General features: G+C 43.8%; 1 protein-coding gene across 1 annotated transcript; it reads left to right on the forward strand.

Moving 5' to 3' along the window:
• The first annotated feature begins 18071 nt into the window (after nucleotides 1-18071).
• LOC137822123 (uncharacterized) lies at nucleotides 18072-18722 on the forward strand. The gene has a single exon (XM_068627026.1). It carries the CDS (start codon nucleotides 18072-18074, stop codon nucleotides 18720-18722), a length of 651 nt encoding a protein of 216 aa, XP_068483127.1.
• The last annotated feature ends 4010 nt before the right edge of the window (nucleotides 18723-22732 follow it).

Genomic DNA, 22732 nt, shown 5'->3' on the forward strand with positions numbered 1-22732 from the left:
TCTATCGTTGCATCCGAAGCTCGTCGATGCTCGCGCTCCGGCTCCATGCTAGGGGGAGGCGTCGTGGTTACGTGGCACACAGACCTCTTGTTCTTAAGGCTATTTTCATAACACTTCTTTGCCTCCTTCTGGTCGGAGCAAATAGTGATGATCATACCCTCCATAGATGGCAGCTTGACCTTCATGGGCCTTGTCGAAGGCACAACTCCTGTTTTGTTGAGCGTCGGCCTCCCCAGCAGTATGTTGTATGCTGATGGCGTGTTTACGACGAGGTACCTGACCTTCTTCGTTCGTGAGGCCAAACCGTCAGTGAAGGTCGTCCTTAGCTCGATATACCCCCTCACCTCTACTTGGTCGCCGACAAAACCGTACAAACAGCCCCCATATGGTCTTAGCTGATCAGGGGACAGCTGCAACTTCTCAAAGGTTGGCCAAAACATCACGTCTGCTGAGCTTCCTTGGTCGACCAGCACCCGGTGGACGGTCCTTCCCGTCGTGACAAGCGAGATCACAATAGGGTCGTTGTCGTGAGGCACCACGTCCCTGCGGTCCTCCTTGGTGAACGTGATGTCCACGTCGGGCGAATGATCCTCAAAGACTTCCACTGACATTATCGACCTCGCATACCTCTTTCGTTGCGACGCTGTGCACCCCCCGCCGGAGAATCCGCCAGCTTTGGTGTGGATCTCGCCGTGAATAGGCACCTCGTGCTGTTGCCCTCCGCTACTCGCCGGTTGAGACCCTGATGCTTGGTCCGCTTGCTTCTCTAGCAAGTAATCCTTCAGGAAACCACATTTGACCAGCTCGGCGAGCTGGTGCCCCAGAGCCAAACACGAATTGATAGAGTGGCCAAAACTCTTGTGGAACTCGCACCATGCGTCTGACTTTGGCCCCAAAATCTTCTCCGCCGTTTTCTCAGGCACTTCGAGCCTGGCAGCTATGTTTGGGATGGCGATCAAATCAGCCAAACCCATCACAAACTCATACCTCCGGGGGCGATTACTCTCCCTGGGGCGCCCTGGTCCCTTGCTCTTATTTTTCTTAGGGTCGTAAGGATGACGCATCCTTTGATCCCTCTTTCCCGCCGCTGCCTCCATTAGCCTCTAAGGTTGTACCCTTGCTTGGGCGTGCGGTTTAGCTGGGGCCACATTTCCTCTCTTCTCGGTGACCTCGCTCTCAGCGGCGATGTGAGCCACAGCACGTCGCCAGATTTCGGCGAACGTGGCGGGGTGGCTCCTAATGAGCGACTCACTAAAAGGCCCAGGCAACACGCCCTTTTTGAAGGCGTGCACGAACATCTCTTCTTCCTTTCCTGGCAAACGGACTATCCGAGCTCCGAATCTGTTCAGGAAATCCTTCAAGGACTCCCCTTGGTACTGCCTTATATCAAACAAGTTGTAAGACACCAAAGGTGGCGCCTTGTTCACTATGTACTGCTCAACAAACATCTTGGAAAACTGTTTGAACGTGGTAATGTGGCCAGTGGGTATACTGACGAACCAGTCCAACGCCGTTCCGCTCAAAGTGCTCATGAACACCTTACAATACACCGCGTCTGAGCCCCCTAAGAGCATCATCTGAGTATGAAACGCCGTGAGATGGGCTTCAGGGTCCTCCACCCCAGTGAAAGACGCTTTCACTGCCACAGTGTTAGCCGGGACTACCGAGTCCATGAGCTCTTGGGAAAATGGCATAGGGAAGCTACGTGGTGGGGATGGGGGTGCAGATTTGTCCCCTGCCGCACGCTCCTCCCGCTCCTGAAAGGCTTTGCGCAACTCTTCGTTGATCCTGTTGAGCTCTTCGTTCCTTGCTTGCGAGGCCACCAGCGCCTCGTGCATCCTTTCCTGCTCAGAACGCGATGCAGCCACGTTCTCCTGCAGCGTCCTCATCATGTCCATCACTTGCGTCATGGACACAGCATCTTCGTCGGTTGATGGCGCAACTGAACTGGAGCGCGTTGTCCTCATCCTTCCTCAGCAAACTCAGCAGCTCAAAGAACTCCAAAAGACGGTGGCAACTCCAGGAGTCGACTGCGATAGCGAGCAGTCGAACAGAAAACACTTGAAGCACCACAAACACAAACTATGGTTGGGGAATCACCTTTTATACGGCCCCACGGTGACCGCCAGATGATCCTGCCGGTTGACTTAGCGCAAGCGCGTTGCCTCATCACGATCTTCCTCGCCAGCTTGACACCACGTGCCCTCCAAGTCCACTCCACAGATAGCCTCTCTGAGAACCTGAAAAACACACAGTGGCGCCTCTGCGGCCAGTGGCGCTCTGACGCTCAAGTCAGTGACAAGAACACCCAAAAACTAAGAGAGAATATGCTCTGTAGGACCGTACTGTAGGCACACAACCCTAGCAGTATCAGCCGTAATGAAAATGTACCTCTGCAAATTCTGTTAAGGTTACCTTTATAGCTAGGTTTCTTCTCTCTCCAGGCCGTTATGCTTTTGGACGCGTGGCTCGCATCCAGCCCTACACGTGTCACCATCTGGACTGGGATAGCAGGTAGCACCCAGCCCTACACGTGTCGTCATCTGAGCCAAGGCAACTTGAGCGTCATTTCTCCATTGCTCCCAACCCTACACGTGTCATCATCTAGGTTGGAGTAACTGGTAACATCCAACCCTACACGTGTTGTCATCTGGATTGGGGCAACTTGAACGTCATTCTTGTGTAGTAACCAGCCACACAGCTAAGTCCTCTACTCAAGGAGCAAGCTAGCACACAATGCGCTGTGAAACATCACTCGACAAGGCGAGTATCGGATGCAACAAAGTGCATCATCTCTGTGATATCGCTCGTCGCAAGTGCCACCTCCCCTACTGCTACGCCATGCATGCTCTAGCTGAGGAAACCTTGCCACCAACGAATGTCCCCTCTGGGAATCCTGTCGCTGATGGGCAATCTGTTTCCTTCAACCCACTCAGCCTTCACGCCCCATGCTGGCGCAACAGTCATCTTATTGAACTTACACGCTTGGGATTACCCTTCTGAGCCTCTAACAGTTTTAACTGAGTTTACTAGGAGATCCGGCGATGTGCTCCTCGTGGCGACGTGTAAACCACCCGAGCTCCTAGCATTCCTCGGCGATCTCTCACCACCTGATCTCCTAGCACTCTCATACGGCGACTGCGTCGCAACTCTGGCGACCGCCGGTCACGCACACTAGAGATCGGAGAACGCCAATTCACCGTAACCGGCGACTATGCTCACTTCTGAACCATTCATCTTTTCTAGCCTACGTGTTCCACTGAGCACACCCCACCCGGGCACGCGCCAGACACGTCATCGCACCCGATGACTTGGTCGGTACAGTTTGCAAGATTGTTGTTAAGCTTTGCACTTGTACAAGATCTGATCATAGGACTTCCTGGTTTGTGTAATCTCAGGTGTTTTCTATTCCTTTCATGATTCTTTTTATTGTACTTTCATAAACTTGTAAGTGTGTGTGAAATCCTGCAAAGTCAGGGGGTGTTCTGACTTGAGGTGTAAGGTTGCAAAGAGGGTGAGTGGGTGTTGTGGTTTTCAAGGTCACCTCTTTGTGGTTGTGTGTTGTAATCTATGAATGATTACGAGTGGAACTCAGATGTTGTTCTGAGAACTGGATGTAGCTCAAGGTTGAGTGAACCAGTATAAAATTTGTTGTGCAAATCTCTCTATCTCTAACTCCTTATAATTGTTTGTTTTAATTCTGCTTTTGCTGCTGATATAAACAACCGATTAAAACGTAATTTCAATCGGTTAAAATTTTGTAAACAGTTTTTATATCATTGTTGGATTGCTTTTCTTAATTTTTATCTTTGATTGTTTGATAAAGGTTCATTCTTATTAAATCTTTGCGAAAATCTTTGATAAACAATTCAGCCCCCTTCTTGTTTAAGCCATCAATTCTGACATTGCCATCCTATATGATTATCCCCCATATTCAGTAACATTCGTTATCACTTATTAATGTAGTTTTAGTTTCCTGATACATGTTAGTTCAACTCTCTCCTTTGAAATCAATCCCCTAAGATATAAGCATTTCATAACCCCCTTCTAATCTTCTAATATTTATACTTATTTTTTTTCATATATCTCTTTCTGGGTTCCCCTCCTCACTCTTCTTCTTTAAATCGTTATCTTTCTCTTCCATGTGGTCTAGTTCCCTAATTATATCCTTCACATGTGCCCTGAACATGAACATGTTACTCCTAATTGCTTCTCCAATTTTCATATCTTGATTGGTTGTTCATTATCGATTTTACTCCAAAATTGTCTATTGAAATTGGTAATATATCTCTATCTAATATTGATTTGCAAAGGATATGAATTGCTAACATGGTTCTCCTCCTTTATGCTTGTGTTACCTCTAATGTGGTTGACGCCTTCCATTCACGTTGCTTTCTAGACTCCCTTTGCCAAAGCATTCTACCTCCACCAAAAGATTGAGGTTGAATGTGAACTTCCTTTATCAACTTCATTATTCCATACTTTTCTTCAATGGTGTTAAAGGGTAGATAACTACATCGTTAATCTTCTGCTACATCATTGGTTGAAGCTCCAAGGAAATCCTCCCGAATTGGGGTTTGATTTAGCTTATGTTCTCCTCTCATTTTCCCTAAGTCATTGTTCATGCTTAGTTTGTGGAGAACTTTATCCTTAGATAGTAATGCCCCTGCGTTGTCCACGTTACAACTTTTGTGGGCGGGTTAAGATGTTTGGCCCAAATTTATGTTGGACCAAGCACTAAAGTTATTAACTGCTTTAATTAAGTTGCTCAGTGCCTCTTGTACGGATTGGGAATTTGGGGCCATAGATATAGTCATTTGATTATAAGTATCTGACAAGTTTGAAGTTGCCAATTTCTTGCTAGGATTCACAATGTCCACAAAGCTCTTATTTCGAATTGCAAAATTTCCCGAAGTGAGTCTTGCCTTGGTAACTGCGATTGTTGACTGCGTTCCTCCATGGGTGCAACCCTTGGCCAGTGTTAGAAGAAGAGAAGAGGAGAAAGAGTAGCAGCATTTTCTTCAAGCTTGATTATGAGACAACGTACGATTCAATGGATTGGGAGTTCATCTTTTATATGTTACAACAACTGGGTTTCTTTGGGAAGTGGATTGATTGGATAAGAGCTTGCCTAGTATCCTCGTCGATCTTGGTGGTAGTTAATAGTAGTCCTACACAAGTGATGTGATCCAAAAACACATGAAGATGACCATGGATGCTAAAAGTGAAGGGTCATCTCAACAAGGAAATAAAGATGCCATCAATAGGAGGAATGGTCAAGGACCAAAACATTTGAAGTTCTTCCTATTAGTGTTCTTAATATGGAGGCCCAAGCCCAACAAAATCCCAAGACCAAACTGAGGCCCAAGCCCAACACATGATGCCTGTTGAATCAAGTGTGTTCAAGCTTTGAAGAATCCAAATCCTTTGAGTTTGATGGAAGGCTGGATGTGCTTGTTGTTGCTGAGGTGTTTTAGAATAGGATCTGGGGTAGATTATCTGTGTAAATCCACTCTTGATTGAATCCAAAGCTTAAGCATTCTCAAACCTTTTTAATTGAAAGTGTTTTTCAAACTAAGTGAAAAATAACCTGTTGTTTTGTCGAAACAACCGATTGTTTTATACTTAGGTGTTTTGAGAAAGGTTGAAAACTGTTTTTGGTGGTTGACTTGCTGTCAAACCAAAACAACCGATTGATTCGAGCATTCAACCGATTGTTTGTTTTGGGACAATAACAGAAAACTGTTTTGTGCTTTGATTAAGCTTTAAATGATTTTATAACTGAATGCGCTCCAGTTTTAAATGCTTTGACCAGTCTTTGAAAGCAATAAATAGCTTGTTCAGATTATGTAACAAACAAGAACTGAGTATTAATCATAGAAAAACAAATTTGAGTTTTTCACCGATTTTTCTTTTCAAGAGTTGAAGATTGCTTTGATCAAAAGAGTATGGAATAGGATTTTCATTTGTATTAATTTCAGATCATTCTATAACAAGTGTAATCCTTCTGTACTTTGTGTAAACCCTGTTGTGTGAGGCTGAGAAGTGTTGTGTGCTCTTGAGGTTGTCAAGATCAGCATTCTTGGTGGTGTTTGTGCTGAGCCAAAGGAAGTGTGTGTCTTGAGGGGATCAATGTCACTTCTTTGGTGGTGTTGTAAGTAATCTAGGTTTGGTTACTTAGTGGATTCCCCAGTGGTTTATGGGAGACTGGATGTAGCTCTTGGTTTAAGAGTGAACCAGTATAAACCTGTGTGTGTAATCCCTTTATCCCTTAATGATGGCAAATTCATGAAGCTCTTCTTAGAATCATGTGAAAGATGGTGCGGAAGCCATGGATGTGTATGTGCAAGATCCTCCTAGGAGCTATGGTGATCTTGAAGGTGCATGATATGTATGGGATTAGGGAGGTTCGGCCAGCCCTATGGTAAGTGAGGAAAATGAAGATTAGAGCCTAGAAACTAGGTAGAAGCAAAGCATGGCACAATGTTGGCAGCATAACTTTACTCACAATAATCTTGAAAATACAAGGTGTAGGCTCCTCTTTTTATAGGCTAAAGAGGACCATAATGCAACCCTAATGCTAATCAAAATGAAATGCAAATTTACATCACATGGAGCACATGGCCATGTGGAGAATCCTTCTAGAAAGTGACCAAATCTTTAGCAAATCTAGGTCAAGTCTCATGGAATCAAGTTTATGCTATTTACATCACAACTAATACTAAGCTACCCCTAATGGGCCTTCATGTAGCATAAACAAATCTGCATGGATTCGCTTGGCCATGGGCTTAGCAATTTGGTCCTAGACGCTCCTTTCATTGGCCTAGACGCTCTCCACCTTGAGCTAGACGCTCCTCCCCTTTGGCCTAGACGCTCCTCCCTTAGCCCTAGACGCTCTTGGTTTGGCTTTGGATGCTCATGTCTTGGCTTTTGTCTTTCTTGTGAAGTTGTGCTTGGCCCTCTTCCATCACTTAAACTCTTTAATTTCAGTTTATATTTGTTAACTAGTATAAACAATCGATTGTTTCTGCGAAACAACCGGTTGTTTTTGCGAAACAACCGATTGTTTTTTTGGTGTTGTGCTAAATTGCTTTGTGTTTTTGGGCAAACTGAATTCTGAATCAAGTTTTCTCAAAGGAATTTCATTATAGACTAAAAAGTTTGCGAAAACCCTCTTTAAACCATTCACCCCCCCCCCCCCCCCCCCGCCTCTAGTTTAAAGCCATACATTCTAACAATTGGCATCAAGAGCTTGGTTCTTGAAATTTATTCAAGTGTGATCCTAAAACTATTTTTATATGGCTGATAGATTACCTTTTGGGGAAGGTGCTTCAATCAACAGACCACCTCTGTTTTGTGGTTTGAACTACCAATTTTGGAAAGTCAGAATGAAAATCTTTGTTGAATCTCTTGGCAAAGGTATTTGGAATGCAATTGAAAATGGACCCTTTGTTCCAAAATTTGAAAAAGATGGATCTTCCATTGAAAAACCTTGGGATGAGAATGAAGTCTCCTCATCAAGTTCATCATCAAGTGAAGAAGAAAAGGCAAACATATGCTTGATTGTTGAAGGAGATGATGAGTCATGTAGCTCAAGTAATGTAAGTTCATGTGCTTATCTAAATGCTGAAAATTATAGTGAATTGCTTGAAGCTTTTCAAGAAACACATGATGAAGCTAATCGACTGATTCTTTCAAACAACCGATTGAAAGAGCTTAACAGCTGGCTTGAAAAGAGAGTTAAGGCACTTGAAGAAGAGCTGGAAAAATCAAAAAATGATTTTGAAAATCTGGAAACTCATTGCAAAAACTCTTATTGCAAATGTGACACTCTCATTTGTGAAAATTGTGAAAATCTTGAAAAGAAAGTGCATTATCTTGTGAGTACTGTGGATAAGCTTTCAAAAGGAAAATCCAACTTTGAGAATGTCTTGGCATCTCAAAACTGTGTTTTTGGAAGAGCTGGATTAGGTTTTAATCCACAAAACAAGCAAGATAACCGATTGTTAAGTCGAAACAACCGGTTGTTACATGCTTTTATTGCATGAAGAAAGGCCATTATGTTAGATTATGCAAAATAAGGAAATTTTCTATTCCAAGAGGCTTTATGAAATGGATTCCCAAAGGTTGTGAGGTTTCAAATGATAAAAATAAACCAAATGGACCCACATTTGTAAGGGGACCAAACCTTGTTGCTTGAATTCATGTTTATGCAGGGAATCAAGAAGAACATGAGGAACTGAGTCATCTGATCAAGTTCTTGGAAGGAAAAGAGTAACATTGAAGCTGAGTCAATGTTATATACCAGTCCAAGTGATGTGATTCCAATAGCCATATAGAGAAAGGTTCTTGACCTTCTTAGGAATCACCTTGAGTTGGACATTATAGAGGCACTTTTCTTAGAGTTGGATCATTGTTCTAAGACAAGAACTCACCAAAAACTAGTACCAAATCCCAAACTCATTTGGATGAACCAATTTTAGTCAAATTGAACCGAACAACAGAGTAAGAAAAGCAAAGGAACAAGATGAATGGACTGAAATATAAAATTGCCGAACCAAAACTCATAAAAAAACAGCAAGAACACCAAACCAAAACTCAAGAACACAAGCTAACAAAAACAATAGAAAGAGAAGAAAGGAAGGAGAAGAGAGTGCTCATGAAGATGGAAGAATGTTGGATGATCTCGCCACTAGAAGTGTGGAATGCTCCTAGATGAGAGTGGTGCCGCCACTTGAGGACTCCAATGATCCATCAAGATAAGACTAGAGAAGAAGGCTCAAAGCTCTCCAAAGTTCACTCAAAATTTGAGTAGAGTTTTCTTAGATTAATTCCAATCTGAAAAATACAAAGAGAGCACCTCTATTTATAGCCTAAGGTGCTGAAATATAAGCTACACAAATTCAAAAAAACTCCCTCCCAAAAAGCTTCTAGAATTTGCGCCTAAAACAAAGCATGAGGAAGGTGTGACCTCTTCCTTCACTTTGGCACCTCCTTTTCTACTCCTACACCTATCTACTAACACACCCCCCCCCCCCCCCTCCCTAAGACTCCTAACTAAAGACTAAAAGATGCTTTAACAATAGAGGTTTCTAATGTTTCCCTCTAAGCACCTTCAACAATATTCTTTATTATTTAATACTTGGCCTTGCCCTTCATGAGATGAACTTGGGCTTTTTGGGCTTTGGCCTTCTTGGGCTTAGGCTTGGGCTTTGGGCCTCATCTTTTGCAAAGAATAATAAGAAGAACTTTAAATGTGAGGGCGAATGATCTTGTCCTTCATTATTAAAAGCCTTCTTTATTTGATTCGCATCATACTCCCCGAGTTGGAGAGAATTCGCCCACGAATTCTGAATCCCTGCATATAACAAAGTCAGTTTACTTTTACAATCAAAAGTGTAAGAAAAAGGAATACATGACTTAGCGGATGGAACCAAAGGGATTGCAGAAAAGGAGGTCCTATAAATCGACCAAGTTGGAAAAATTTGTTTGGGAATGATGATGTTTTTTGGAAAAAGACCTCTTAAATGGTGAAACCCATTATGAGGTATGAAAAAATCATCCCTAACATATTTTAACCAAGTTGGTGTTGAAATAGGAACCTTGGGTAATGAAAAAGATAAAGAAGAAGAAGACCTTGGAGGGTCCATTTGAGGCATAGCACGAGTCAACATGATGGATTTAGAGGAGAAAATGGTGTGACTCGGTGTAGTACTTACTTCTTTTTCTTTCTCATTTTCTCTTTTAGTTTTCATTTTTATTTGGTCCTTATGAACCTCTTTGGGAGAGAGGGGTTTTAATATAACCTTGCGCCCTAGGAAGGAAAAAGACATTGTATTGGATAGGCCATCATGTAAAACATGTCTATCATATTGCCAAGGCCTTCCTAAAAGAAGATGAGATGCTTTCATGGGCACAACATCACATAAAACCTCATCTTTATACTTTCCTATTGCAAAGTTAATGAGGACTTGTTTATTCACCATGATTTCACCTACTTCACTAAGCCATTGTAATTTGTAGGGCTTGGTATGAGAGATAGTGGGTAAGGCTAACTTCTCCACAACTCTTGTACTAACCACATTAGTGCAACTTCCCCCATCAATAATCAAGGAACATAACTTGTTGTTGATAAGACATCGGGTGTGAAAAATATTTTCTCTTTGAGTATCATTCAAAGATTTTGGAATTGTGCCCAACATATGTCTTACCATCAATAAGTCACCTTCACAAGGGCTTTCACTCTCATTTTCACTTGATGGTCTAGAAGGTGAAGAATGCCTAGGTGAATTGGAATCATGCTCACTAACTACAATGCCTTCATGCATGTACATACTTCGTTTAGAAGGGCAATTAGCAGCAATGTGACCATATCCCAAACATTTAAAACACTTTTGACTAGACGATTTAATTGGGGATTTAGGCCTAGAAGTAGATGGCGTAGGATCCTTGGGTTTGAAAGAAGAATCTTTGGAAGGATGTTTAGAAAAAGAATTTTTGTTTCTCCAAGACTTGGAGTAGTATCCATCATTGGAAGCATTTTTGAAAGAGTTTTTCTTAGCAAGTTGGGCTTCCACCTTCATTGCAAGATGAACTAAAGAGCCCAATGATGAATACTCTTGTAACTCAACAATGTCTTGAATATCCTTCCTAAGACCACTCACAAACCTAGCAATCATAGCTTCCTCACTTTCCTCTAATTCAATTTTAAGCACAAGCGTTTCTAGCTCTTTATAATATTCATCCAGATTTAGCGTGCCTTGTTGAAACCGTTGGAGTCTCAACATGAGGTCTTTCCTAAAATGTGGGGGCACAAATCTAGCGCGCATTTGATCCTTTAAAGAGTTCCAAGAGTCCACGGGAGGACCCTTGTGATAGATAATGTCCTTTACAATTCCATGCCACCATTTCATGGCATAATCACTAAACTCTAAGGTGGCTAGCTTAAGCTTATTCTCATCTTGGATCTCATGGATCTCAAATATTTGTTCACACTTAGCCTCCCAATCTAAATATACATTAGGATCACTAGAGCCATTAAAACAAGGAAGCTTGACCGAAGGTAGCCTAGCCTTTGCATCTTGGTAGTAACCATTGCCATAGTGAGGTCTCTCCCCTTGGTTGTGATGTCTATGTCCAAGGAATTGGGGTGGAGTTCTCCTTCTCCTATGGTCCTCTTCACGGCCTATGTCATTGGAAGAACCTCTTGTTGAAGGTCTATGTGAATGATGCCCATCATGGATAGAAGGAGATGGTCTAGCTTGTTGGACCTCCATCTTTTGCATTTTCTCTTCCAAGCGTCTAATAGTTCTTTGTGCTTCATGTAATTCACCAAGGATTGAAGCTTTGGAAGGAGAATTCTGCTTGTATGATGCATCACTTGAAAATCCAGCCATTTGTAATTAAAAACAGCAAACACACAAAAACAGCAAACAAGTTAAGAAACAAAATTAGCAAAAACAGTGAGTGTTTTAAGCAAAATGCCGAAGTGAATTGAGGCAGAAAAAGAGGTCACTCTCAAAGAAATAATGTCCTTGCACCAATCTGATCTTGAGGCCTTGGAATCCTCAAATGAAATATGTCAAAGCAAGCACATCAATCTCAAAAGCAACCACCACAAAACCAATGAAACAATAAAGACAAACAAGAAAAGGTATAAGCAAGGAAAGGTAATTGCAAAAGGAATACTATATGTAAGACAAACTCAAAGAGTAAGAATGAAAGACAATCAAGAAAATAAAGAACTCAATGAGAAAAGTAGGCACACAAAAGAATACTTAAGGAAAAGCACTAGAGTAGATGAAGAAAACAAAAATTTAGCTACTGGAAATTTTTTTTTTAATGCAAACTGTGCTTGATATTCACTGATTTAACTGGAATGATGTAGAGCGAACTGGATTATGAAATTTAAACCACAGAAACTTCAAGATGTTAACTCAATAATGGCACTGGAATAAATTAAAAAAAGTAAGCCAATTGAGAGAAATAAATTTTTCAAAATCGCTGCCAGATTACCGTATTTTTTTCGGCAGAAATGTACACTTTTTTATTTTATTTATCATTTTTTGTGTACTTCGTATTTTTGAATGATTCTTTTTTCTAATCTTTTCTAACACTTTGAATATCACAAATCCAGAATTTCAGAATTTTCCAGTCAGTAAATCAATTGCAATAAGGAAAAACAGTAAGCACTCTTTTTCAGAAACAGAGGAATCCTAATAGGAACAAAAAACAGAATTATGAACTAGCAAAGACATAATGGAAAATGATGTATTGGAACTTGTATAGGTCTAGAATACAAGTATGAACTCAATTCTAAAAAGAAAATGCTCAAAGGATCAACATGAATTCAGAAAATTATATGACATTAAAGCAAGAAACAATCAAAAACAATAAAAGTACTACTAGAAGTAATGACAATTATGGAATAACATGACTAAGACAAAACTTGACATGATTACAAAATTAAAAGACATATGACAAAAAATAACAACAAGTGAAAGAAAGCTTAAGGTAAACTCTAGGAAGGAGAATGCCATTCCAAAAGAGCAACCATACTCATATGAATAATGAGTGCCATAAACCTTTTCACAAGCACTTGGTGTAACAAAAGAAAAACAGCAAGAAAACTCAAATAACACCTAAAACAGAAACTTAAATTGCAAGAAAATTAAAGAGCTCTTGAAATTAAAGTGCACACAACTCAACAATTAAACAAGAAGAACCTAAGACTCATGATACCACATGATGTGATTCCAATAGCCATATAGAGAAAGGTTCTTGACCTTCTTAGGAATCACCTTGAGTTGGACATTATAGAGGCACTTTTCTTAGAGTTGGATCATTGTTCTAAGACAAGAACTCACCAAAAACTAGTACCAAATCCCAAACTCATTTGGATGAACCAATTTTAGTCAAATTGAACCGAACAAAAGAGTAAGAAAAGCAAAGGAACAAGATGAATGGACTGAAATATAAAACTGCCGAACCAAAACTCATAAAAAAACAGCAAGAACACCAAACCAAAACTCAAGAACACAAGCTAACAAAAACAATAGAAAGAGAAGAAAGGAAGGACAAGAGAGTGCTCATGAAGATGGAAGAATGTTGGATGATCTCGCCACTAGAAGTGTGGAATGCTCCTAGATGAGAGTGGTGCCGCCACTTGAGGACTCCAATGATCCATCAAGATAAGACTAGAGAAGAAGGCTCAAAGCTCTCCAAAGTTCACTCAAAATTTGAGTAGAGTTTTCTTAGATTAATTCCAATCTGAAAAATACAAAGAGAGCACCTCTATTTATAGCCTAAGGTGCTAAAATATAAGCTACACAAATTCAAAAAAACTCCCTCCCAAAAAGCTTCTAGAATTTGCGCCTAAAACAAAGCATGAGGAAGGTGTGACCTCTTCCTTCACTTTGGCACCTCCTTTTCTACTCCTACACCTATCTACTAACACCCCCCCCCCCCAAGACTCCTAACTAAAGACTAAAAGATGCTTTAACAATAGAGGTTTCTAATGTTTCCCTCTAAGCACCTTCAACAATATTCTTTATTATTTAATACTTGGCCTTGCCCTTCATGAGATGAACTTGGGCTTTTTGGGTTTTGGCCTTCTTGGGCTTGGGCTTGGGCTTTGGGCCTCATCTTTTGCAAAGAATAATAAGAAGAACTTTAAATGTGAGGGCGAATGATCTTGTCCTTCATTATTAAAAGCCTTCTTTATTTGATTCGCATCACCAAGGTTCTCAATAGTCAAAAGAGGTTTCTTGATAAAAAACATATGACTCATTGAAGGAACTTCATAAAGGATAAGACCTTCCTTATCTCTATCTTTAATTCTTTTTAAATTCATATTCATGCTTAATATCTCTTGTTAAATGCTCAATTTCATCTACATTGAATCCTATCTGCTCATTCTTAAAAATTCAAAATTTGTTTTGCTGCTGCAGAAAAACAACCGATTGTTTCCTCTCTGACAACACTATGAAAGAAGGGATTTAATTCTTTTTTGAATTTTGTCTATTGCAGATCTCAATTATGAAAGAATCCTTAGTCAATAAAGCAATGTTGAAAGCTGATCACGTTCTGGAAGAAGTTACAACATGTCATAAAGGAGTATATTCCAAAATCTTGAAAATTTAAGAGCCTTTATGACTAGTCAAAGATCACATGTGATGACCATGTGATTTTCTGCTTTTTCTGACGTTTTATGTGAAGGTCTTGGTCAAGTCTTTTCTCTTTGAAGACTGAAACCCACTCACATCAATTGAATGCAGTATGGCTAAGCTTTTCTTTAAATTCTGGTGCAGTTGTTCTCTCTCACAAGAACAACCAATTGAGCCATCTCTTGCAACATCTCTTGCTCTCCTTGTGTGAGTCTTCTTTGCCTCTTTTTCTGCTATCATGGAATCCACTCCTCCCACTTCAAAGAGGATCAAAACCAGAGCTGTGAGATCTGGAGGAAGACTAGAGGGCTGGTTTTCTGGAGACAATGAGCTCATTGAAAGATATCGCTTTGAAACTAGCACAAAGGTGATCAACAACCCCAAAGTTGTTTCCTTTGATTGGCTGAAAAGCCAAAAGCTAGACAATGTGAGAAAGCTGCTCAAGGACCAGTAGCTGAGAAGGTTCTTAGAGATGAAGGGAAACATAGACCCTGATTTGATTCGGGTGTTCTACACCACTCTCAAGTTTGAGGGAAACAATCTTGTTTCTCATGTGAAGGGAGTTGACATGGAGATCACTCATGATGTGTGGACTGCTGTTGCTGGTCTGAAATATGTTGGTCTAGGAATCAACAAGGGAAATCTTGGAGTAGTGGAGGATTTTAACAAAGTCCAATACTACAAGAGTTGTTTGAAGAATCAAAATGCCCAAGTGAGAACTTGTTCAGTTGGAGGCTTAGAGCTAGATGAAAGGGTGCTTGCTCTTATTGTAACTTGGATTCTTACTCCAAGGGGAAGCAACCATTCTGTCCTAACAGAAGAAGACCTTGTATACATCTACTGCATCATGAAGAAGATCAAGATCAACTGGATCCACATCATTAAAGAACACATGCAAAAGGCCATGAGGTTAAGTGATTACCACTATCCCTATGCTGTTTTAATCTCTAAATGCTTGCTCTATTTTGAAGTGAATCTTGAAGATGAGACATCTGAGTTGGTTAAGTCAACACAAGAGATGAACAATGGCTCTCTTAGCAAGATGGGATTCACCAAAATAAATGGGAAATGGGTGAGCAAAGATGGTGATCATGGTGCTTCATCAAGTGTTGCAGCTGCTGATTTCGATGAAGAAGATCAAACTACTAACATGGATTTTCACCATGAAGAACAGCCTGAAACCAATTTAGGTGCAGGAACCATTGCAAGAAATCAAGGAGATGAAATGTCATCCATGTCTTCTTTTGAAAGATACGTGGTGAATAGGCTTGATGGCTTTGCCGAGAATCAAAGAAATCTTCATGATTTATGTGTGAGCAACTTCTAAAGTATAGACAACAGATTCAACAGCATGGATACATGGTTTATGACCTTGGATGAACAGATAGAAGCTGTTCAGAATCAGATTTTTGAACTCCAGTATGGCAAGGATGATTAAAGGAAAAACAACCGGTTGAACTCACGAAACAACCAATTGTTTTTGCCCTGTATCAGATTCAGTGCTTCTGTTTTCTAATTTTGTATAATCTGGAACAATTATCTTTTTATCTCTTCTTATTGTTTATTTGTGAAGACAAATAGGGGGAGATTTTATGTTGTGTTGTATTTTATTATCTTTTATTTTCTGCAAACTCTATGTTATGTTAAAGTGTTTAAGTAAGCCTTATTTTTGTTGTTTTCTTCTACTGATAGACTGGTTTTTAAGGTTGCTGATAAGCTTCTTTTGCTATTTTGCTCTAACCTTCTATAAGAGATATTGTGCTTTGCTTAAACCTTGTGTTGCAGAAACTGCTTCAGATTCAATCAAATCCAACACAAGCAACCAGGGATTTGTCTTCATCAAATAGGGGGAGATTGTTGAATCAAGTGTGTTCAAGCTTTGAAGAATCCAAATCCTTTGAGTTTGATGGAAGGCTGGATGTGCTTGTTGTTGCTGAGGTGTTTTAGAATAGGATCTGGGGTAGATTATCTGTGTAAATCCACTCTTGATTGAATCCAAAGCTTAAGCATTCTCAAACCTTTTTAATTGAAAGTGTTTTTCAAACTAAGTGAAAAACAACCTGTTGTTTTGTCGAAACAACCGATTGTTTTATACTTAGGTGTTTTGAGAAAGGTTGAAAACTATTTTTGGTGGTTGACTTGCTGTCAAACCAAAACAACCGATTGATTCGAGCATTCAACCGATTGTTTGTTTTGGGACTGTACCATCCCGTCCCCGAGCGTTGACCCAAGTCAAAGTCAAAGTCAAACACGTGGTGGGACCCGCCAAGGGGCCCAGGGGAGAAAGTCAATAGGTTGACCACTTTGGGCGTCGCCAGAAGTGGGCGTCGCCAGGGGTAGGCGTCGTCAGGTGTGGGCGTCGCCATGTTGAGGCGTCGTTGATGTCACCCCCCGATACCCGCGGGTAGGAAAGACTGTGGAGGGGGCGACACAGTTAGAGGCCACGATACGGGCGCGGTGGCCTCGGGCCCTTGTACCTCAGAACAACAATTTAGAGAAGAGAGAGGTGGCTTCAAGGTCATAGTCCCAGTATCAGCAAGGGGTAGCCTGCCTCGTGAAGTACCCACGCCACCTCTAGAGAATCCCTGGGACAGATACGACCCAGGAGAGGGCCACGCCCAGGGGCGAACCATGTGCATGGTACAAGAGGAAGGCAGATACACTCCCAGGGCGAGTGACTAGAAGCTGGGGCGCATGAGTTGGCACCCAGGTAGTCACTCGTCGCGCCAGATGCACTCCAGAGAAGGAAGACTTACACGTTGGAGTTTCCCTAAGTTGGGTTACAGCGTGGTAAGGCTTTCCACGTGGAATGGTGGTTAAATTAGAAGGACACGTGGCAGTAAGCACTGAAACATCAAGGTATATAAGCTTCTCTGAAAAGTTTACTAAGGTACATTTTACCAATTGCACACTTTAATCAGTTTACACACTCACTCAGAGAGAGAGAGATCAGAGTTAGTTACGATTCAATTACGATTCTCGATACGGAGGTTTTGATGTTTCTTGCTTCGCTGACTTGATCGTCAGAGTGCAAACGGCCGCAAGGGCGCGCTTTGCTCAGTTCATTTCAGGTTCTCACGACGGCGTAAGGCGGAGATCTGAGTTGAAGACGAAGGAGTCCTCGAGTGCAAGTTAGAGCCACGCGCGAAGACTTTCTCAGTTAACCGGCAGGAACATTTGGCGCGCACCGTGGGGCCGATTTAAAACATCAGCTTCCGTCGCAAGTGTTAGAGGTTTTCAGTCGCAGTTTTCGAGATCAGGTTTCAAGAATCGTTCAAGATCCTCAGTTCATCGTGAAGTTCAGTTCAGATCACTGTTTGTTCGTCTTTGTTTGAAGTTTGCTGAAGATACACTGTTGCTCGTGGTTTCCACCGATCGTTTTCCGATCGATTTTAGTTTTCACCGGTTGTTCGTCAGTCTAGTTCGAGTTCCCGTCGCTTTCTTCACCTTCTTGAAGTTTCAACCGTTCGTCCTTTAGTTTCACCAAGTTTTCACCGTTCGTTCTCAATCTCGTTCGATTTCACCGGAGAAGTTTGTTAGAAGAGTTTCAAGAAATCGCTGAGAATGAGAACCACCAGGCAAAGTTCGACGCGCGCTGAGAGTGGAGACATGACCATGCAGCAGGTCATGGATATGATGCAGGGATTGCATGAGGCAATGGCGGCATCGAAGGTTGAACAAGAACGCATGCAGGCGGATCTCCCAGCGTCTCAGGCGAGAAATGAAGAGCTCTGTCATACGAATGAGGAGTTGCGCCGTGGGTTGCGCAACAACTCAGGGGTATGAGAAGCAGATGAGCGCGAGTGCTTCACTCCACCAAGGGAATTCTCTACGCCGTTCTCGCAGTCGATTCTGGAGGCGGTAATTCCTAACACGTTCGTAGGTCCTAAGGTGACCTTCACTGGGATGGAAGATCCTGAAGCCCATCTCACTGCGTTCTACACGCAGATGATGCTGGTAGGCGGCTCCGACTCCGTAAGATGCAAGCTCTTCATGAGCACTCTGACTGGCATGGCCATGGACTGGTTCATCAGCCTTCCAGATGGCCATATTACATCTTTCGCGCAGCTTTCCCAACTATTCAGGGAGCAGTACCTAGCAAACAGGGCTCCACCACCAGTCTCATATGACTTGTTTGATGTGAAGCAGTATCAACGCGAGACCTTGAAGGAGTATATCAATCGCTTTGGGGCTCAGATGGTGAAGGTTGGCACCACGGAGGAGCCCATGATTGACTACGCATTCAGAAAGGGGGTGTGCGTTGGGCCTTTCTGCGAGAAGCGCACAAGTGTTGCACCCACACGCCCGAGAGCACCATCGTGTGCACAACCCACCAGGGTCAACGAGGCCACGACGGGAAGGAAGAACCAGGAAAGGAGATGCCCATACGAGGCGAGGAGGCCCAAACCTAGTGGTCGAGCAGGGGGAAACAGGCCGGCGAGGGAAGGGAATAGGCCGATAAGGCACAATTTTGTGGTGGAGCTTAAAGATCTTATTGTTGTGCCAAATATAGCTGACAGGCTGAGGCCACCAGTGAAGACAGATAAAGTGCTCTGACCTCACAAAGACTCGTGGTGCGAGTTCCACGAGGCGTTTGGGCACCACATCAACAACTGCTTGGCGCTGGGCCATCAGTTAGACGAACTGGTGAAGAGTGGCTTTCTGAAAGATTACTTGGCCGGGTCTGCTACGGCCGCGGCCTTGGTAGTGCCAGAGGAAGATCAGGCGCATGAAATGCCAATCCACGGAGAAGTACACACCACCTCTGGTGGCTTCTCAGGAGGAGGGCCCACTGCCTCTCAGTGCAAGAGGTATGTGAGGTCAGTGAATTCAGTTGCTGGAGAGGGTTCGGACAACCCATGGGAGACAGACCTGGTGTTCACGAAAGTTGATCTACGTGATGTTGTCCCACATGACAATGACCCCGTGGTCATTTCGGTTGTCATAGCTGGGAGAAAGGTGCATAGAGTTCTCGTCTACCAGGGCAGTTCTGTAGATGTCATGTTCTGGTCGACCTTCAACAAGCTGCAGTTGTCCCCTGACCTGCTGAGGCCCTACACTGGTTGCTTGTATGGGTTTGTAGGGGACCAAGTGGAAGTACGAGGCTACTTGGAGTTGAGGACGACGTTTACAGATGGAACGACATCCCGTACAGAGAGCATTCGATACTTGGTAGTCAATGCCAATTCAACTTACAATATTCAGTTGGGTAGGCCAGCGCTGAATAGGCTAAGAGCAGTGGCCTCCACGCGCCACATGAAGATGAAGCTGCCAGATCTTAGTGGCAAGGTGATCGTGATCAAATCTGATCAAGAAGAGGCCCGAAAATGCTATGAAAATAGCTTAAAAACGAAAAAGGGTGTGGTCATGGTGATGGAGCGCCCGCCCGTTTCGGATACGCCGATGGAGGTAGAGCCCTTGGAAGAGGCGACGCCCGCGGAGTCGACGCCTGTCGAGGCCTCACACGCAGAGGCGACGCCCAAGGAAGATGCGCCCTTAGAAGAAGCACATGGGGAGGCCTCGCCCATGGAAGAAGTATCCGAGGGGGCCTCGCCCATGGAAGAAGCGTCAGAGGAGGCGACGCCTGAAGCACCTGATGGGGAGACGCCTATAAGAGAAGGCAGCAGAGGCGAGTCTCGTGCGGAGAGTGTGCGAGACAGGCAACCCCAGCCAGTAGACAACGTGGTGGAGAGGCAGATAGGTGGCAAGGTATTCAAGTTGGGACGTTTGCTGAGCCAGGAGGAGCAGGATGAAGTGGCGACGGTGATCTCGCGCCACCTAGATGCGTTCGCATGGTCCGCCTCGGACATGCCAGGCATCGACCCAGACTTCCTATGCCACCACCTTACCATGGATCTCAAGGTCCGCCCTGTACGATAGAGGAGGAGGAATTTCAACGAGGAGAGGCGCCTCGTCGTACAGGATGAGACGAAGAAATTGTTGTGTGTTGGGCACATCAGGGAGATCCAATACCTTGAGTGGCTGGCCAATGTCGTCTTGGTGAAGAAGGCGAACGGAAAATGGAAAATGTGCGTCGACTTGACGGATTTGAATAAGGCGTGCCATAAAGACTCGTACCCCTTACCATCGACACATTGGTGGACATCGCTTCAGGGTGCAAGATGCTGAACTTCTTAGATGCATTCTCGGGGTACAATCAGATAAAGATGCACCCAAGGGATGAGAGCAAGATGGCGTTTATGACAGAGACGTGCAGTTACTACTATAAGGTGATGTCGTTTGGACTGAAGAACGCGGGCGCCACCTACCAGAGACTAATGGATAAGGTCCTTGCACCCATGCTGGGAAGGAACGTGCAGGCTTACGTAGATGACATGGTGGTGACCTCGCAGGAGAGGGAGCGGCACACAACGGATCTGGAAGAGCTGTTTGCCACCATATCAAAGTACCGCCTCAAGCTGAACCCAGAGAAGTGCGTCTTCAAGGTTGAGGCAGGTAAGTTCTTGGGCTTTATGCTCACATAAAGGGGAATAGAGGTGAACCCTGATAAGTGCGCAGCTATCATCGCCATGAGAAGTCCGACCTCGGTGAAAGAAGTGCAGCAACTGACTGGGCGGATGGCGGCGTTGTCGAGGTTCGTGTCTGCTGGAGGTGAGAAGGGCCACCCCTACTTTCAGTGCCTCAAGAGGAATAGCCGTTTTGCGTGGACGGATGAGTGCGAAACAGCATTCCTCAAGCTGAAGGAGTACTTGGCGACGCCTCCGGTGCTGTGCAAGCCACGGGCAGGCGTCCCCCTTCGCTTGTATTTCGCTGTGACTGAGTGGGCTATCAGCTTTGTGCTGGTCCAGGAGCAAGATCAAGTGCAGAGGCCCATCTACTTTGTAAGCAAGGCTTTGCAAGGCCCAGAGTTGAGGTACCAATCGTTGGAGAAGGCGGCGCTGGCAGTGGTGTTCTCGGCCAGGAGGCTCTACCACTATTTTCATAGCTTTACAGTGGTGGTGATGACGGACCTCCCCATTCAGAAGGTACTTCAGAAGCCAGATGTCGCTTGGAGGATGGTTCGCTGGGCAGTGGAGCTGTCAGAGTTTGATATCCAAAACGAGCCCAGGGGACCCATCAAAGGGCAAGTCTACGCAGATTTCGTTGTAGAGCTCTCACCAGGAGGTTCCCCCCAAGAGGTGGAGTTAGGATCACTGTGGATGCTCTCAGTGGATGGGTCCTCCAATCAACAGGGGAGCGGTGTGGGAATAGTCTTCGAGGGGCCTAATGGGGTGTTGATCGAGCAAGCCTTACGTTTCGCCTTCAAGGCAAGTAATAATCAGGCTGAGTATGAGGCGCTGATTGCTGGAATGCTCTTGGCCAAGGAGATGGGCGCACAAAGCCTATTGGCGAAGAGTGATTCCCAGTTGGTTACAGGGCAGGTAATAGGGGAGTATCAGGAAAAGGACCCGCAGATGGTGGCGTATCTAAAGTATGTCCAGGTGCTGAGGGGAGCTTTCGCTACGTTTGAGCTGGTGCATGTCCCTAGAGAACAAAATGCCAGAGCTGACCTGCTCGCCAAGCTGGCCAGCTCAGGCAAGCGGGAAGGCAGAGGATAGTCATCCAAGAGACGCTCAAAACGCCGCGAAAGTTTGTGGCAGAGAATAGGGTGGATTTTCTTCACATCAGTGCGGCGAGAGGAAAGCCAAGGAGCCATTGCTCTTTGATTCAAGATACGACGAGGATACCCCGCATTAGCACCTTTGCGGCCTCGCCCGAGGAAGAGAAGTGTGTACAAGTATGTGCCTTGGAAGAAGGGAACACGTGGATGACGCCTTATAGGCGATACATTGCAGATGAGATTCTCCCAACAGAGCCTGGAGAGGGAAAGAGGATAAAGAAGAACTCGTCAAGGTACACTCTCGTTGATGGAGTGCTATTTAGGCATGGGTTCACGCACCCAATTCTGACATGTGTAAGTGGCGATGAGTGTACGAGGATCATGTTGGAACTCCATGAGGGGATTTGTGGAAGCCACGTGGGGTGAAGATCATTAGCTTTCAAGGTGATTCGCGCAGGATTTTATTGGTCATCGGTGAGGCAAGATTGTGTAAGGTACGTCCAGCGATGCAAGCAGTGTCAGATGCATGCTGACTAGCACAAGGCGCCTCTAGAGGAGCTGAGATCGATTTACAGCCTGTGGCCTTTCCACACATGGGGAATCGATATTCTGGGGCCTTTCCCTCTTGCGATAAGGCAAATGAAGTACTTGATAGTCGCCATCGAGTACTTCACGAAGTGGATAGAGGCAGAACCAGAGGCCCAGATCACTGCGCACAAGGTACAACACTTTGTTTGGAAGAACATTATATGTCGTTTCGGGGTGCTGAGGCGTTTCATCTTAAATAATGGCACTCAGTTCATAAGCCAACAGTTGGGGAAGCTGTGTGCAGAGGTAGGAATCAAACAAGTGTTCACATCAGTCGAACACCCCCAGACGAATGGGCAAGTAGAGTCCGCAAATAGAATTTTGTTGAGGGGGTTTGATGGAAAAACGATCTTCTTCTAGTGATGATCTTTGTAATTTCTTCTTTGGATGAATGATGAAGGAGATATGATGAGCGGAA

This window comes from Phaseolus vulgaris, chromosome 9 (assembly GCF_000499845.2).
Source record: "Phaseolus vulgaris cultivar G19833 chromosome 9, P. vulgaris v2.0, whole genome shotgun sequence".
NCBI lineage: Eukaryota > Viridiplantae > Streptophyta > Magnoliopsida > Fabales > Fabaceae > Phaseolus > Phaseolus vulgaris.